The sequence below is a fragment of the Miscanthus floridulus genome, chromosome 1 (assembly GCF_019320115.1).
Source record: "Miscanthus floridulus cultivar M001 chromosome 1, ASM1932011v1, whole genome shotgun sequence".
Taxonomy (NCBI): Eukaryota; Viridiplantae; Streptophyta; class Magnoliopsida; order Poales; family Poaceae; genus Miscanthus; species Miscanthus floridulus.
Window position 1 is genome coordinate 43,734,698 of NC_089580.1, and position 17,444 is coordinate 43,752,141.

The 17,444-nt window shown below is 44.3% G+C and overlaps 2 protein-coding genes across 4 annotated transcripts; both read left to right on the plus strand.

Annotated features, from left to right (window-relative positions):
• Window positions 1–225: 225 nt before the first annotated feature.
• LOC136503903 (elongation factor 2) lies at window positions 226–4,687 on the plus strand. 2 transcript variants are annotated; one of them, XM_066498851.1, is made up of 3 exons: window positions 226–364; window positions 1,168–1,306; window positions 1,989–4,687. In XM_066498851.1, the coding sequence occupies exons 2-3, from the start codon at window positions 1,216–1,218 to the stop codon at window positions 4,427–4,429; spliced, it is 2,532 nt and encodes an 843-aa protein (XP_066354948.1). In that variant the 5' UTR covers window positions 226–364; window positions 1,168–1,215; the 3' UTR covers window positions 4,430–4,687. The 2 variants fall into 2 exon arrangements, with proteins under 2 accessions (XP_066354948.1, XP_066354986.1); XM_066498889.1 differs by having other exon boundaries at window positions 1,171–1,306.
• An 8,041-nt stretch (window positions 4,688–12,728) lies between these two features.
• Window positions 12,729–17,169, plus strand: LOC136504038 (elongation factor 2). Of its 2 annotated transcripts, none has more exons than XM_066498944.1 (3): window positions 12,729–12,864; window positions 13,669–13,807; window positions 14,489–17,169. In XM_066498944.1, exons 2-3 carry the CDS (start codon window positions 13,717–13,719, stop codon window positions 16,927–16,929), a joined length of 2,532 nt encoding a protein of 843 aa, XP_066355041.1. In that variant the 5' UTR covers window positions 12,729–12,864; window positions 13,669–13,716; the 3' UTR covers window positions 16,930–17,169. The 2 variants fall into 2 exon arrangements, with proteins under 2 accessions (XP_066355041.1, XP_066355091.1); XM_066498994.1 differs by having other exon boundaries at window positions 13,672–13,807.
• Window positions 17,170–17,444: the final 275 nt, after the last annotated feature.

The window sequence follows — 17,444 nt, forward strand, 5'->3', positions numbered from 1 at the left end:
CCTTATTTGATGTATTTTGCAGTTTTGTATTGAAGTTAGATTAGGTTAACTTCTAATTGCTCACTGCATATCTCTTGTATACGGGGAAATCCGTTTTTTAACAAATTTTAAAAAATCGCATATTTGGGCCAATACGTCTTGGCCCATTTAAATTCGTGGGCCATTCACCGTTTGGCCCATTATCGCCTATATATATGCTGTACAAAGAGCACAGAAAACCCTAGCTCTGCGCACCTCCCCCAGTCACCCATCTCTCCCACACCGCAGCCGCCGGCCGCCCGCCTGCGCGCCTGCGTCGAGATCCAGCGCCGGTAGCGAGCCTCCCGCGACGAGCAGCATTTGCCACCGACGCACGCAGCCCACGGTAAATCGACTACAAGCCAGTTTCTTCTCTTTCCCCTCTCCCTTACGCCCTTACTGTCCCTTATCCCTTAGTCTAATTGTCTGTCTGTCTGGTCACTTGTAAGATCGTGGACGGGATCAGCAGCTACGATAGGTCAACCAGAATATAGAGCAATTTTTATGTTACTCCTGCTACGTTGCAACTGCTTTTAGGATATAGGACCATTTTAATTGCCTGCTATGAGCCCGTATCATGTTTTCTGGGGAAAAAATCGTATCTCCATATCCGATTCAGTTTTAATTTCCTGCTATGAGCCCGTATGATGTTTTCTGGAAGAAAAAAAACCGAATCTCCATATCCGCTTCCTCCTGATACTGTGTCCATATGATTGCATGCATATGGCATGCTATGCAAGCGCTTCGAGGCCGATTTGCTATTATTTCATTGTTTCGTGTCTGTTACTTTGATGTCTTTTTTTTTGAAGAATAAGCTGTGGTGTCCTGATTGTAGATCTTAGATTAACGAGGTTGCACCCTGTGTTCAACTAAGATACATCATACATGGTTTTCAGCTTACTTTTTTCTTAGCTTTTGTGCTTATACAATCCTGTGAAGTGTGTGTGGTGTAAACAATGGAATAATGTATCCTGACAAATACTGCATGTTAAAACATTTTTATTAACTTTCTGAAATGGTTAATAATTCCCCTCTCTTTGGTTCCTGACAACTATAGTGGTTTTTACTGATGTCAGTGTCAAAGTTTTCAGTTTAGTTCTTTTCTCATGTTTTTTATTGTATTCTTACTAATACCTGAACTTTCAACAGCAGGAATAAATATTGGTATTGGTAGCGTGATCCTCATAAGAAGTCAAGATGGTGAAGTTCACGGCTGAAGAGCTCCGTGCCATTATGGACAAAAAGAACAACATTCGTAACATGTCTGTTATTGCTCATGTGGACCATGGTATGTTCTAGATAGCATATATATACATGCATTCCTTAATGTTTTCAAGGCTTTTTGATGTCAAGACATATTTTATTTCAATATTTAAGCTCTATACTGTGCCTGACTGCTAATGTTTCTATTCATGCTGCATTATCTACTGTAGGCCTATATTCATGGACATTTATCCCACCTATGAAATAGGCTAATTGTTTTTTTCATCTTGTAGTTAATGTTTTGCTTTCTCTAGATATTGTGGTATGTATACTATCTGTTGGCTGTATGTATTAGATTGTAATATACTACTACTGAGTTGTTAACTTTTGTGTTTTCAATATTTAAGCTCTGTATTGTGCTTTACAGCTAATGTTTATTTTCTCGCTGCACTAATTTTAGGCATAGTTAACTACTTATGTTCAGATATTATTGTGCTTTACAGCTAATGTTTATTTTCTCGCTGCACTAATTTTAGGCATAGTTAACTACTTATGTTCAGATATTTATCACATGTAGGAAATGGGCTGTATGTTTTAGATATTGTGGTTTGTATAGTATCTGTTGATAATTATGTACTCTAGATTGTAATGTACTAGTGTGTTTGTTAACTTTTGATTTGGTTGTCTGTCCCTAATATTGTACTACTCTACGATGCACATGTTGAAGTTCCATGCCGTTCTTATATGCTATTATTAATTCTTTGCAGGCAAGTCTACGCTTACAGATTCCCTTGTGGCAGCTGCTGGGATTATTGCCCAGGAAGTTGCTGGCGATGTTCGCATGACTGATACGCGTGCAGACGAAGCAGAGCGTGGTATTACAATCAAATCTACTGGTATCTCTCTTTACTATGAGATGACTGATGAGTCACTGAAGAGCTACAAGGGTGAGAGAGATGGTAACCAATACCTGATCAACCTTATTGACTCGCCTGGGCACGTTGATTTTTCTTCGGAAGTGACAGCTGCTCTTCGCATCACCGATGGTGCTCTGGTGGTGGTTGACTGTATTGAAGGTGTCTGTGTGCAAACTGAAACTGTGCTTCGCCAAGCCCTTGGTGAGAGGATTAGGCCAGTTCTTACCGTGAACAAGATGGACAGGTGCTTCCTTGAGCTTCAGGTTGAGGGCGAGGAAGCTTATCAGACTTTTTCCCGTGTCATTGAGAATGCCAATGTCATCATGGCAACATATGAAGATACGCTCCTTGGTGATGTCCAAGTCTACCCAGAGAAGGGGACTGTTGCTTTTTCTGCTGGCCTGCACGGATGGGCCTTTACCCTCACTAACTTTGCCAAGATGTATGCATCTAAGTTTGGAGTTGATGAAGCTAAGATGATGGAGAGGCTTTGGGGTGAGAACTTCTTTGACCCTGCCACCAAGAAGTGGACCACCAAGAACACAGGCTCTCCTACCTGCAAGAGAGGATTTGTTCAGTTCTGCTATGAGCCAATCAAGCAAATCATCAAAACCTGCATGAACGACCAGAAGGAGAAATTGTGGCCCATGCTGCAAAAGCTCAATGTTACCATGAAGGCTGATGAGAAGGAATTGATTGGCAAAGCTTTGATGAAGCGTGTTATGCAAACGTGGCTACCAGCTAGCACTGCACTGCTCGAGATGATGATATTCCACCTTCCTTCCCCATCAAAGGCTCAGAGGTATCGTGTGGAGAACTTGTATGAGGGACCCCTTGATGATGTCTATGCAACTGCTATCAGAAACTGTGATCCGGAGGGTCCTCTTATGCTGTACGTTTCGAAGATGATCCCAGCATCTGACAAGGGCAGGTTCTTTGCCTTCGGTCGTGTCTTCTCAGGGAAGGTTGCTACTGGTATGAAGGTTCGGATCATGGGTCCCAACTATGTCCCTGGCCAGAAGAAGGATCTGTATGTCAAGAGTGTCCAGCGTACCGTTATCTGGATGGGAAAGAAACAAGAGTCGGTTGAGGATGTTCCTTGTGGTAACACTGTTGCTATGGTTGGTCTGGATCAGTTCATCACGAAGAATGCTACACTCACTAATGAGAAGGAGGTTGATGCATGCCCAATCAGAGCAATGAAGTTCTCTGTCTCTCCTGTTGTGCGTGTTGCTGTTCAGTGCAAGGTTGCCTCTGACCTTCCCAAGCTAGTCGAAGGTTTGAAGCGTCTGGCGAAGTCCGATCCTATGGTTCTCTGTACAATGGAAGAGTCTGGTGAGCATATCATTGCTGGAGCTGGTGAGCTTCATCTTGAGATTTGCCTGAAGGATCTGCAGGAGGACTTCATGGGTGGTGCTGAAATTATTGTTTCCCCTCCTGTTGTGTCCTTCCGTGAAACCGTTCTTGAGAAGTCCTGCCGTACTGTCATGAGCAAGTCTCCCAACAAGCACAACCGTCTGTACATGGAGGCGCGCCCCTTGGAGGAGGGTCTTGCTGAGGCCATCGATGAGGGCCGCATTGGCCCACGTGATGATCCTAAGGTGCGCTCCCAGATCCTCTCTCAGGAGTTTGGGTGGGACAAGGATCTCGCCAAGAAGATTTGGTGCTTTGGACCTGAGACCACCGGCCCAAACATGGTTGTTGATATGTGTAAGGGAGTGCAGTATCTCAATGAAATCAAGGATTCTGTCGTGGCTGGTTTCCAGTGGGCATCAAAGGAGGGTGCACTGGCTGAGGAGAACATGCGCGGAATTTGCTTTGAGGTCTGTGATGTCGTTCTTCATGCTGATGCTATCCACAGGGGTGGTGGCCAGGTCATTCCAACTGCCAGGAGGGTCATCTATGCTTCTCAGCTCACGGCCAAGCCAAGGCTGCTGGAGCCAGTGTACCTGGTGGAGATTCAGGCCCCAGAAAATGCACTTGGTGGTATCTACGGTGTTCTGAACCAGAAGAGAGGCCATGTCTTCGAGGAGATGCAGAGGCCGGGTACCCCGCTCTACAACATCAAGGCTTACCTCCCTGTCATCGAGTCCTTTGGGTTCTCCAGCCAACTGAGGGCTGCAACCTCTGGTCAGGCGTTCCCCCAGTGTGTCTTTGACCACTGGGACATGATGGGCTCTGATCCTTTGGAGGCTGGCTCCCAGGCTGCTCAGCTGGTGCTGGATATCCGCAAGAGGAAGGGTCTCAAGGAACAGATGACCCCTCTTTCTGAGTTTGAGGACAAGCTCTAAATTCTTGGTTGCTTGTGCTACTGTTACACCTGCTGGTTTAATCGTCAATTGGTCTACTGTAATGGGAACTACTTCAACATTTTGTTTCGTTTTAGTTGTCAAATGCACCTGTCTCTGAAATCTGAACTATATTGGTCATCATGTAGTGTGCTGAGAGCCTGACACTCTATTTTGATATATCCGTTATGTAGCAGATGAAACAAAGTTGGTATCTGTGGTTTAGTAAGTGATTGTATACTATTTCCAGTGTGTTGCTCATTTCTAACGCTCTGCCTGATCTGGCAGAGCATTTCACCCTTTTGTTGGTTGCTTTCTTGTCTTTTTCCTTGCGAAGTGTATAGTCGTTTTTGCAGCTCTTTTGATTTTTGTAACGATAAGCCGGGTCTTTTGCTTCCTTGCCTAATGGAACCATCAGGTATTTGTATCGTGGTATTGCTTCAAGCGACTCTTCACTCTTGTATACGGTATACCGTTGCAATAAGCCAGCAAGTAGCAGAACATTTGAAGAAGGTCGAGGATTTGGCCAGCAGCACACCGTCGAGCCATATGGACCCCGCCGCATATCTTTAGTGTACGGGGCAAGGGTGTGCACAAGCTTGGGCGGCGAACGTATGGTGAATGAAACTACCAAGTTGATCTTGAAAAAAGTAGAGTGCAGTTGCAATGTCCCTCAGATCATGCATGCCCCTTGCTCTCATATGATCATGGCCTATAGGGTTCGTGGGTATAACTATGAGGATCTGCCATATATGTCACCATTGTATCTCCGTTCGAACACCGTTAGTATTTTGGAGAGGAGCTTCGAGCCATACCTTGACCCGACACAGTGGCCACCTTATCATGGTTATGACTACTTGCCGCATCCAGATCTAATGAAGGTAGGCAAGGGTAGGAGGAAGAAGAAGCGACTCAAGGGGGGCATGGACACTTTGAGAGGGTACGGCGAAGACATGTACGGAGGGGGAGACTTCAACGAGACCCGTGGCAGGAATCTTTGCTCCGTTTGCAAAGAACCTGGTCACAGGCTAGCAGGCATAGAAGACAGGGCAGCAGGTGCATATAGCATACATTTTATTATATTAATGTTAATTGTTTGCTATGCTATTTAAAACTACTATGTTAGTACATTGGAACTTTGGAGCTATGTCTATTATGATATATGTTTATTCATAATTTTGCATAATAGTTTATTCCTTTTACATTTACTTTGTTTTTATGCACTAATGTCCATCAAATTATAGTACTCTTAATGTTTTGTTCTAACATATACATTTGAATTTTTAACCAGGATGGGGGATCTCATCCATAGTACCCTATTATTGAGGTTGCACTACGACAAGGCCCACCGAGCCAAGTGCCTGTCGGAGCTTTAGGAGACTTGGTACCTCTTAGACTACGCACGCACCAGCCGCACCGCTGGGACGAGCGATACCGACCGTACATACAAAGTGCCCTTCCTTGAGATCGTTCACGTCTTCAAGGGCACTGATCCTTGACCTGCACTCTCACTGCTGTTGTCGATAGGTATGATTTGATACACGTTTGTGACAGTACAAATCATTGATTTGTCTCATTGTTTGAATTAAAAAAACTCCTTGTATTGAATTAAAAAACCCACAGGTGGAGGCAGAGACCCCACCTTCCACCTTCCTTGTGGCGATGACTGGCGGATCTATCACGATGCAGGACATGAATGATTCTGTGTTTGCGGTTGGAGGGTCTTCCAGTGATTGGGATCCTTGATAAGTATCACTGGATGACTTGGTGGAGCAGTTTTGTGGAAACCACCCGAGGACGAGGACGCTAAGAGAGCAAAGTAAGACTTTCTATGTTCCAAACATTTACCATTTTGACACCAGCACATGCAAGTCTTTGGTTGGTCTCTTATATCACAAATATATGTTATGGTCTAAGTCTATCGTTGATTTACATATCTACAAATTATTTTGCTATTTAAATGGAGGGTTTAGTACATAACTTTTATGACGCATATTGTCTTTGCCTAATTTAATGTTTGTTTTGTTCCCTCAGCTCTCATGTAATTGTTCTTCAAAATTGCAGGAAAACATCCGGTGTTAGTTCGGTTCTGGATAACAAAAAACTTTAGGGTGCCGCTGCCACCCAGATGCTCTAGAGACAGGATGATCGAGAGGTATGCTAGGGTGTGGCTATGGCACTTCTTAGGCGCCTTCCTGTTCCTCGACGCGTTGGGGTAACACCATCAGCTGAGCCTTCCTCAACATACTGAGCCAGCCATGGGAGAATATAGGAGCATACAACTAGGGCAGTGCGGTCCAAGCATGGATCTATCGTCAGCTCTGCGTTGCTTGCCGAGTAGTACAAGAGGTGCCAACCTAGGAGGTTGTTCCCACCTACTACAGGTTTGGTGTTGGGAGCGATGGCCAGTCGAGAGGCCCGTGTTCATGGTTTACCTGTAAGTGCATCGATTTTTATTTTTCCTCAATCTTGATGCCGCACTTGTGACTGACTATCTATTCAATGCAGGCATGGAATCACGTGGACATAGGACCGACTGCTCTGTACATCTGGCAAGAAGTGAATGGTAGTAAGAGGGAACCCCGAAGCGTCGGTACAGGCAGTACTCAAACACGCTAGATGTCCTGACACAGCACCAGGTAACGGATCACTTTGATACTGCTAGTCAGTGTTTTTTTTGTTATTCCAAAATCTAACTATAGTTACCTACTTGTAGGTGAATTGGTGTCCGTGGTCTAGATTCGAGCTAGAGGGGGTACTTGAGTCCTCGCACTTGAGGAAAGTCGAACGAGTGGCTTTTTAACGGGCCACTAATTTTCTTCCACGTGGTCGAGATGCACTACCCTATAAGGGTGTATAAGCAGTTCAAAAGATTGCAAGCCATGCCCATTGCCGCTGTACATGACCAATAGAAAGTTGCACGGGTGCGACAACTAAAACATAATAATTTAGCAGTCATGTTCATACATATAACCACTAACTTATGTTAAACTTGTAGGTACGTACGATCGAAGGAACAGGTACAAGGAGAAGAATTGGGTCGTGATGCACGCCTTGTTCATCCACGAATGGGACAGTCGGCAAAGGGTCCTGATCGCTGAGATACCACCGCACGACCAATGTAACTTCGACCGCTATCTCCAATGGTTGCATAGGAGTACCCGCACACATATGCAGGCCCCGTACACTAACAAGCCAATTGATGAGGATGGAGACAAGGATGACATAGCTGATGCATACGATGAGGCGACAAGGATGGAGACACAGCTTCAGAGAGCCCCGCTACAGAGATAGTGGTAAAAATTTGAATTTCAATACAACTGCACATTGGCGTTCCTATGAATTGTAGTGATATGAACTTAGCTCGCTTGTGTATGCAGGCATCACAGTTGACAAGTTTGTCCAACAAAGTAGCCATGTAGCTTCACGAGACCATAGGAGAGCCGCACGGCATTCTACATGTCTTCGTCGATGTACATTCTATTCTTAGAGACATGACAGTGGTTAAATGGTTCCCATGATTCATTCATTCGTGTTTTCTTTATTTTGTAGAAAGTAAGGAGGAGCTGCAAGAAGCTAGCATAGAAGCTTAGCTGCATGGATACTCCATGGGAGATGCCCTATGACCTAGACCTATCTAGTTCCTTACACTCGAGCACTATGCCAACATGAGCAGGTTCCTCCGACACGACGGCTGGTGGGACCTCTTATGTTCGTACTCCCGGCAATCACGGCAAGGGTCCTATGGAGAACGACATTGAGGAGGAAGAGGATGATGAGGACAAGGACGAGGAGGAGGACTACAATAAGATTGGGATGTCTTAGCTTGGTGATGCACCATTTCCTACATAGTTCGACGCATAGGTACTTGAAACAACCCTTCACCATATACATCATAATTACTTAAATATTATAAGTAACGATGCCTATACTATAATTGTAGGGTCCTAGTTACACTCAGCAATACCGCTTGGGTGTACCTGCAGCGAGACCGTACCGACATTGGGTTCACCCCTAACGTGCTGCCTTCACGTCTAAAGAGGCAGCGACGTCCGCGGTCACCATATACTCCTAGGGTCAGTAGAGTTCTTTAGATGTACTTGTACTCGGACACCCATATACTGATGGAATATGTAGTATGTTGAGTAATGTCGAACTTGTGTCGTAGTTATGACTTACTGAACTTATGTCGAACAGTGGTATTATCGAACTTGTGATGAACTTAGGACGCATACAAGTTAGTATTGCTAACTTGTGTATTGATTGTCTCGTGCACTTATCCTTCTTATTGACCTATTTGTTAAATCGACACGACAAATAGAAGAACCTTGTTCCTTTTGCTGCCGCTTTGACAACCGCGCCATTGCTCAGCAGCAGCATTGTAATACCATTTTTCGTGGCGAAAGTTTAATGAGATAACACAATGTCCTATTACAAAAATGAAACAATGTTTGTTACATGGGTACAATACATAAATAGTTCAAATAAAACACAATGCAGCACCAAGAAAGTTCTACTACGATAAATACCAAATCTAAAATATTGAACTAGCACACCTGTACCAATCATCAGTCTGAAACATACTGAGTAAGCAACTCGTCATCCGAGTACCAGTTCTCTAACACAACCTCGTTGCTGTGGCTAGGCTCACCGGTATTGCCTTGATCTGCCTGTCGCCTGTAGTAAGCTGCCTCCGCTTCACCTGTGGCCTCTGTGGCCTGAGTCAAGAACGCATCCTCCTCCCTCTGGCTTATGTGGCTAGGCTCACCTGCATTGTCTTGATCTGTCTGTCGCCTGTAGTAAGCGGCCTTCGCTTCATCTGAAGCCTCTACGGCCTGAGTGAAGAACGCGTCATCATCCTCCTTCACCTGCAAGCCTGCCTCTGCTAGAGCGATGAGCTCGCTCAGTCTGCCAGTGTCGTCCTCAGCCTTCTCCGCCTACAAGCTCGCCTCTTCTAGAGCGATGAGCTCGCTCAGTCTGCTAGTGTCATCCTCAGCGTCCTCTGTAAGTCTGCCTCAGCAAGAGCGATGAGATCGCTCAACCTGGCAGTGTCGTCCTCATCCTCGCCTCCTCATCAGACAACACAATCGAAGATTGAATGGTGCGACCAGCTCGCGTTCTATGCTCATGTAACTTCTTTTCCTCAAATCTTGCATGGGCCACCTCTACGGCATGGTCATGCTACATCCAATCCCTTCATGTATGAAATGCAACAAGTTAGCAACGTGATTATATTATATTTAAAAGCAGGCAATGAAAATAACAAGGCTTTCAATGACTCACTGGCACACAATGCAACAACTGGTCGTTCAAGACCTACATATGTACTCTTTCCTCCTCCCTTGACTCCTTCCTTGCCCTCTACTCCTCCAACACCCTCCGTCTCTCCAATCCCCATTTGTCAAGCCCAACATCGATCGGGTTATGAATACCGCGCTGTCTAGCAAACTCACGCATCTTGTTTTTGTGATGTTTAACGAATAGGTTGATGTAATCAAGTCCATATCCCATCTTCCGTGCAATTACTTGCCTCCCCTTCAGTTCATCCAAGAACTTAGCTTGACCATCATAACATTCCCACCTGCATTTCCTAGTGCTCTGTTCAAATGAAAAATTATATCATATATGTCTTAGCAAAAGAAACAAAATACGATTTCATGTTTACCACAAAAATAACCAACCTCATCATAGTCAACTATATGGCTGCAATAATGGCATATTCCAAGCTCCGAAAGGACTAGACCGTAGTTGGATTTAACACCACATTCGCACTTGACAGGAGGTGCTTTGTAAATTAACCTTTCTTTCTTCTTTTCCTTTGCCTTTGGTGGCTCCGACCATTGATGCTTAGGACCGTAGATCCACTCATTGAAACGACACTTTGCAAATCCATAACATTACAAGATAATACATTAGTACACGCACACATATAGAGCTAAACATTTAAATAGATACACTTTCCATTTACTTCGTGTTTATTCGGACACACAAACTCCAACGTATTTTCAGGGTTTATCATAGCTCGATCTCCGCATTCGCACAGAGGAGGTTCCTCGAGTCGTCTAACTGCGGCTAGGTGCTTCTCCTTAGCCGTCATTGGTGGGGGGTTAGGAGGGGTGGAACCCACCGCTTGAAATGCTCACGTGGATGTCTTCCTCTACACCAATCGTCGAAAAGGAGGTACCTAGGGTCCAACTTGTCTGCACCGTCGATCCACTGAAAGAAAAGGCACCTCTCATGATCCTACACAACAAGATTCCAACAAAATATTAAGCATACTTATACAAATAAAGAAAAAAGATAGTGGAAACAACTACTTACATTAAAACGACTTCATGTGTAGAAGCAACGCACCGCTGTGTCTGGATGTCTCGATTGAAGCACGTCGCCCGAGAAACCACAGTCACAGTTAGGGACAGAGAGGTAAGGAGGGACGGGAGCATCTTTGCTAGATGCAGTTGGGGTATAATTCTCGAGGACGACCCTGTTTTTGCCAAAACTCCTCCCGATACATTTCTTGCATCTAACAAAACAGTTGTAATTTAACAAACAAAAATCAAAACATCACAAATTAATGTCAATGAGAACCATTTGCATTACAACAAATAAAATATAACCTACACTTTGGTGCAAACTCTATCTTAGATGCAAATATGAAAACTATATAAAAACTATACTTTGATCAGTAAAAAATAAAATTAGGTACATCATCAGTGTGTCTATATATTTATTCACATATAAAAGTTGAGATGCAAACTCAAACAAGCAACATACATGGTAATCATAATTCTAACTAATCAATTAACTTTAACATTGGCAATCCTAATCCTAATCATAATCCTACAATCCAACGTTCTAACGAACTCATATTTTCCTCCATACCTAATTACTCATTCAAATCATTCGATCCGCCGTGGAGGCCGAGGAGGAGCTTCATTACCTTGACAAGGCCGAGAAGGAGCTTCGGAGGAAGGTAGGGAAGGGAACGACAAGGGAGAGAAATTCGGCGGCCGGCCGTGGGGGAGCCGGTAGGCAATGGCGCGGCGGTGCGGGCTGGGAGGCGCGGCGGTAGGGGCAGGGCGGCACAGGAGGCGGCTGCTGCATGGCGCTCACTGAAACAGAGAGGGAGGGGCGGGACTGGTCCGCGGGCCTATATTAGGCTCTGCCGTGACCTAGCGAGTGGCGCGTCAGTGCCGCGCCATGATGCGTGGCGCGTCACCGGTCAGGGGCCCTGATCGGTGGAGCGGCAGAGCTGGCCACGTCACCGGTCAGGGGCCCTGGTCGCTGCCACGTACGCAGCCTTGCCACGCCCCCATGTATGGCGCGACAACGTTAATTCGCCGCGCCGCACGAATAGGCGCGGCCAAAAGTGTTAGATTTGAAAAAAAATTAAACAATGTTAGTTTTAAAATTAGTTTAAAAAATATGTTAAAAATAAAAAATTCCCCAGTGCATAGACGTTGCGTCCGGGGCCGGCGATACCCAATCTCACGGTAGTGTCATTTTGGGAACAGAAACTTCAAGCGAGGCTAGATAAGGAAAATTTGAAGTTTGGCTAAATTAGTAACAAAAACTTTTTTTGTGTGTCAAATAAGGATTTTTCTCTTAATAAATCATATCTTAGTCATTTGGTACAATTGTGTTTGATTATTTATATTTTGTTACATATAGTCATTTTCATGTTATAATAGAGGTCTCTTATTTCTATTAGATAGATGTGAGAATATTTTCATTTTAGTGTTTTTTATTGGCTTGTGCAAATCTGCATTGTCCTATATGACTAAACCTAGCGTACTGACTATCGTTGCATTGGGTTTGAGCATAAAAGCTTATACAGACAATTGAACATAGATAAATTTTACTGAACATGTATGAATATAGACTAATACATGTAACCAACCAGATCTATATTAATCCAATCCATTTAATACATTGAAGATTGAGGAACCCAATTGCCCATGTAATCAAGCGGTGAAATAGCTAATATAGGAGTGTTTGTTTATACTTATTTTAATCAACTCTACCATTTTCTATCCTTATTTGATGTATTTTGCAGTTTTGTATTGAAGTTAGATTAGGTTAACTTCTAATTGCTCACTGCATATCTCTTGTATTCGTATAGTACAGAATATACATGATCCATACCCGCTGTATACGGGGAAATCCGTTTTTTAACAAATTTTAAAAAATCGCATATTTGGGCCAATACGTCTTGGCCCATTTAAATTCGTGGGCCATTCACCGTTTGGCCCATTATCGCCTATATATATGCTGTACAAAGAGCACAGAAAACCCTAGCTCTGCGCACCTCCCCCAGTCACCCATCTCTCCCACACCGCAGCCGCCGGCCGCCCGCCTGCGCGCCTGCTTCGAGATCCGGCGCCGGTAGCGAGCCTCCCGCGACGAGCAGCATTTGCCACCGACGCACGCAGCCCACGGTAAATCGACTACAAGCCAGTTTCTTCTCTTTCCCCTCTCCCTTACGCCCTTACTGTCCCTTATCCCTTAGTCTAATTGTCTGTCTGTCTGGTCACTTGTAAGATCGTGGACGGGATCAGCAGCTACGATAGGTCAACCAGAATATAGAGCAATTTTTATGTTACTCCTGCTACGTTGCAACTGCTTTTAGGATATAGGACCATTTTAATTGCCTGCTATGAGCCCGTATCATGTTTTCTGGGGAAAAAATCGTATCTCCATATCCGATTCAGTTTTAATTTCCTGCTATGAGCCCGTATGATGTTTTCTGGAAGAAAAAAAACCGAATCTCCATATCCGCTTCCTCCTGATACTGTGTCCATATGATCGCATGCATATGGCATGCTATGCAAGCGCTTCGAGGCCGATTTGCTATTATTTCATTGTTTCGTGTCTGTTACTTTGATGTCTTTTTTTTGAAGAATAAGCTGTGGTGTCCTGATTGTAGATCTTAGATTAACGAGGTTGCACCCTGTGTTCAACTAAGATACATCATACATGGTTTTCAGCTTACTTTTTTCTTAGCTTTTGTGCTTATACAATCCTGTGAAGTGTGTGTGGTGTAAACAATGGAATAATGTATCCTGACAAATACTGCATGTTAAAACATTTTTATTAACTTTCTGAAATGGTTAATAATTCCCCTCTCTCTTTGGTTCCTGACAACTATAGTGGTTTTTACTGATGTCAGTGTCAAAGTTTTCAGTTTAGTTCTTTTCTCATGTTTTTTATTGTATTCTTACTAATACCTGAACTTTCAACAGCAGGAATAAATATTGGTATTGGTAGCGTGATCCTCATAAGAAGTCAAGATGGTGAAGTTCACGGCTGAAGAGCTCCGTGCCATTATGGACAAAAAGAACAACATTCGTAACATGTCTGTTATTGCTCATGTGGACCATGGTATGTTCTAGATAGCATATATATACATGCATTCCTTAATGTTTTCAAGGCTTTTTGATGTCAAGACTATTTTATTTCAATATTTAAGCTCTATACTGTGCCTGACTGCTAATGTTTCTATTCATGCTGCATTATCTACTGTAGGCCTATATTCATGGACATTTATCCCACCTATGAAATAGGCTAATTGTTTTTTTCATCTTGTAGTTAATGTTTTGCTTTCTCTAGATATTGTGGTATGTATACTATCTGTTGGCTGTATGTATTAGATTGTAATATACTACTACTGAGTTGTTAACTTTTGTGTTTTCAATATTTAAGCTCTGTATTGTGCTTTACAGCTAATGTTTATTTTCTCGCTGCACTAATTTTAGGCATAGTTAACTACTTATGTTCAGATATTATTGTGCTTTACAGCTAATGTTTATTTTCTCGCTGCACTAATTTTAGGCATAGTTAACTACTTATGTTCAGATATTTATCACATGTAGGAAATGGGCTGTATGTTTTAGATATTGTGGTTTGTATAGTATCTGTTGATAATTATGTACTCTAGATTGTAATGTACTAGTGTGTTTGTTAACTTTTGATTTGGTTGTCTGTCCCTAATATTGTACTACTCTACGATGCACATGTTGAAGTTCCATGCCGTTCTTATATGCTATTATTAATTCTTTGCAGGCAAGTCTACGCTTACAGATTCCCTTGTGGCAGCTGCTGGGATTATTGCCCAGGAAGTTGCTGGCGATGTTCGCATGACTGATACGCGTGCAGACGAAGCAGAGCGTGGTATTACAATCAAATCTACTGGTATCTCTCTTTACTATGAGATGACTGATGAGTCACTGAAGAGCTACAAGGGTGAGAGAGATGGTAACCAATACCTGATCAACCTTATTGACTCGCCTGGGCACGTTGATTTTTCTTCGGAAGTGACAGCTGCTCTTCGCATCACCGATGGTGCTCTGGTGGTGGTTGACTGTATTGAAGGTGTCTGTGTGCAAACTGAAACTGTGCTTCGCCAAGCCCTTGGTGAGAGGATTAGGCCAGTTCTTACCGTGAACAAGATGGACAGGTGCTTCCTTGAGCTTCAGGTTGAGGGCGAGGAAGCTTATCAGACTTTTTCCCGTGTCATTGAGAATGCCAATGTCATCATGGCAACATATGAAGATACGCTCCTTGGTGATGTCCAAGTCTACCCAGAGAAGGGGACTGTTGCTTTTTCTGCTGGCCTGCACGGATGGGCCTTTACCCTCACTAACTTTGCCAAGATGTATGCATCTAAGTTTGGAGTTGATGAAGCTAAGATGATGGAGAGGCTTTGGGGTGAGAACTTCTTTGACCCTGCCACCAAGAAGTGGACCACCAAGAACACAGGCTCTCCTACCTGCAAGAGAGGATTTGTTCAGTTCTGCTATGAGCCAATCAAGCAAATCATCAAAACCTGCATGAACGACCAGAAGGAGAAATTGTGGCCCATGCTGCAAAAGCTCAATGTTACCATGAAGGCTGATGAGAAGGAATTGATTGGCAAAGCTTTGATGAAGCGTGTTATGCAAACGTGGCTACCAGCTAGCACTGCACTGCTCGAGATGATGATATTCCACCTTCCTTCCCCATCAAAGGCTCAGAGGTATCGTGTGGAGAACTTGTATGAGGGACCCCTTGATGATGTCTATGCAACTGCTATCAGAAACTGTGATCCGGAGGGTCCTCTTATGCTGTACGTTTCGAAGATGATCCCAGCATCTGACAAGGGCAGGTTCTTTGCCTTCGGTCGTGTCTTCTCAGGGAAGGTTGCTACTGGTATGAAGGTTCGGATCATGGGTCCCAACTATGTCCCTGGCCAGAAGAAGGATCTGTATGTCAAGAGTGTCCAGCGTACCGTTATCTGGATGGGAAAGAAACAAGAGTCGGTTGAGGATGTTCCTTGTGGTAACACTGTTGCTATGGTTGGTCTGGATCAGTTCATCACGAAGAATGCTACACTCACTAATGAGAAGGAGGTTGATGCATGCCCAATCAGAGCAATGAAGTTCTCTGTCTCTCCTGTTGTGCGTGTTGCTGTTCAGTGCAAGGTTGCCTCTGACCTTCCCAAGCTAGTCGAAGGTTTGAAGCGTCTGGCGAAGTCCGATCCTATGGTTCTCTGTACAATGGAAGAGTCTGGTGAGCATATCATTGCTGGAGCTGGTGAGCTTCATCTTGAGATTTGCCTGAAGGATCTGCAGGAGGACTTCATGGGTGGTGCTGAAATTATTGTTTCCCCTCCTGTTGTGTCCTTCCGTGAAACCGTTCTTGAGAAGTCCTGCCGTACTGTCATGAGCAAGTCTCCCAACAAGCACAACCGTCTGTACATGGAGGCGCGCCCCTTGGAGGAGGGTCTTGCTGAGGCCATCGATGAGGGCCGCATTGGCCCACGTGATGATCCTAAGGTGCGCTCCCAGATCCTCTCTCAGGAGTTTGGGTGGGACAAGGATCTCGCCAAGAAGATTTGGTGCTTTGGACCTGAGACCACCGGCCCAAACATGGTTGTTGATATGTGTAAGGGAGTGCAGTATCTCAATGAAATCAAGGATTCTGTCGTGGCTGGTTTCCAGTGGGCATCAAAGGAGGGTGCACTGGCTGAGGAGAACATGCGCGGAATTTGCTTTGAGGTCTGTGATGTCGTTCTTCATGCTGATGCTATCCACAGGGGTGGTGGCCAGGTCATTCCAACTGCCAGGAGGGTCATCTATGCTTCTCAGCTCACGGCCAAGCCAAGGCTGCTGGAGCCAGTGTACCTGGTGGAGATTCAGGCCCCAGAAAATGCACTTGGTGGTATCTACGGTGTTCTGAACCAGAAGAGAGGCCATGTCTTCGAGGAGATGCAGAGGCCGGGTACCCCGCTCTACAACATCAAGGCTTACCTCCCTGTCATCGAGTCCTTTGGGTTCTCCAGCCAACTGAGGGCTGCAACCTCTGGTCAGGCGTTCCCCCAGTGTGTCTTTGACCACTGGGACATGATGGGCTCTGATCCTTTGGAGGCTGGCTCCCAGGCTGCTCAGCTGGTGCTGGATATCCGCAAGAGGAAGGGTCTCAAGGAACAGATGACCCCTCTTTCTGAGTTTGAGGACAAGCTCTAAATTCTTGGTTGCTTGTGCTACTGTTACACCTGCTGGTTTAATCGTCAATTGGTCTACTGTAATGGGAACTACTTCAACATTTTGTTTCGTTTTAGTTGTCAAATGCACCTGTCTCTGAAATCTGAACTATATTGGTCATCATGTAGTGTGCTGAGAGCCTGACACTCTATTTTTATATATCCGTTATGTAGCAGATGAAACAAAGTTGGTATCTGTGGTTTAGTAAGTGATTGTATACTATTTCCAGTGTGTTGCTCATTTCTAACGCTCTGCCTGATCTGGCAGAGCATTTCACCCTTTTGTTGGTTGCTTTCTTGTCTTTTTCCTTGCGAAGTGTATAGTCGTTTTTGCAGCTCTTTTGATTTTTGTAACGATAAGCCGGGTCTTTTGCTTCCTTGCCTAATGGAACCATCAGGTATTTGTATCGTGGTATTGCTTCAAGCGACTCTTCACTCTTGTATACGGTATACCGTTGCAATAAGCCAGCAAGTAGGTTAATGAAATGAAATGTTTAT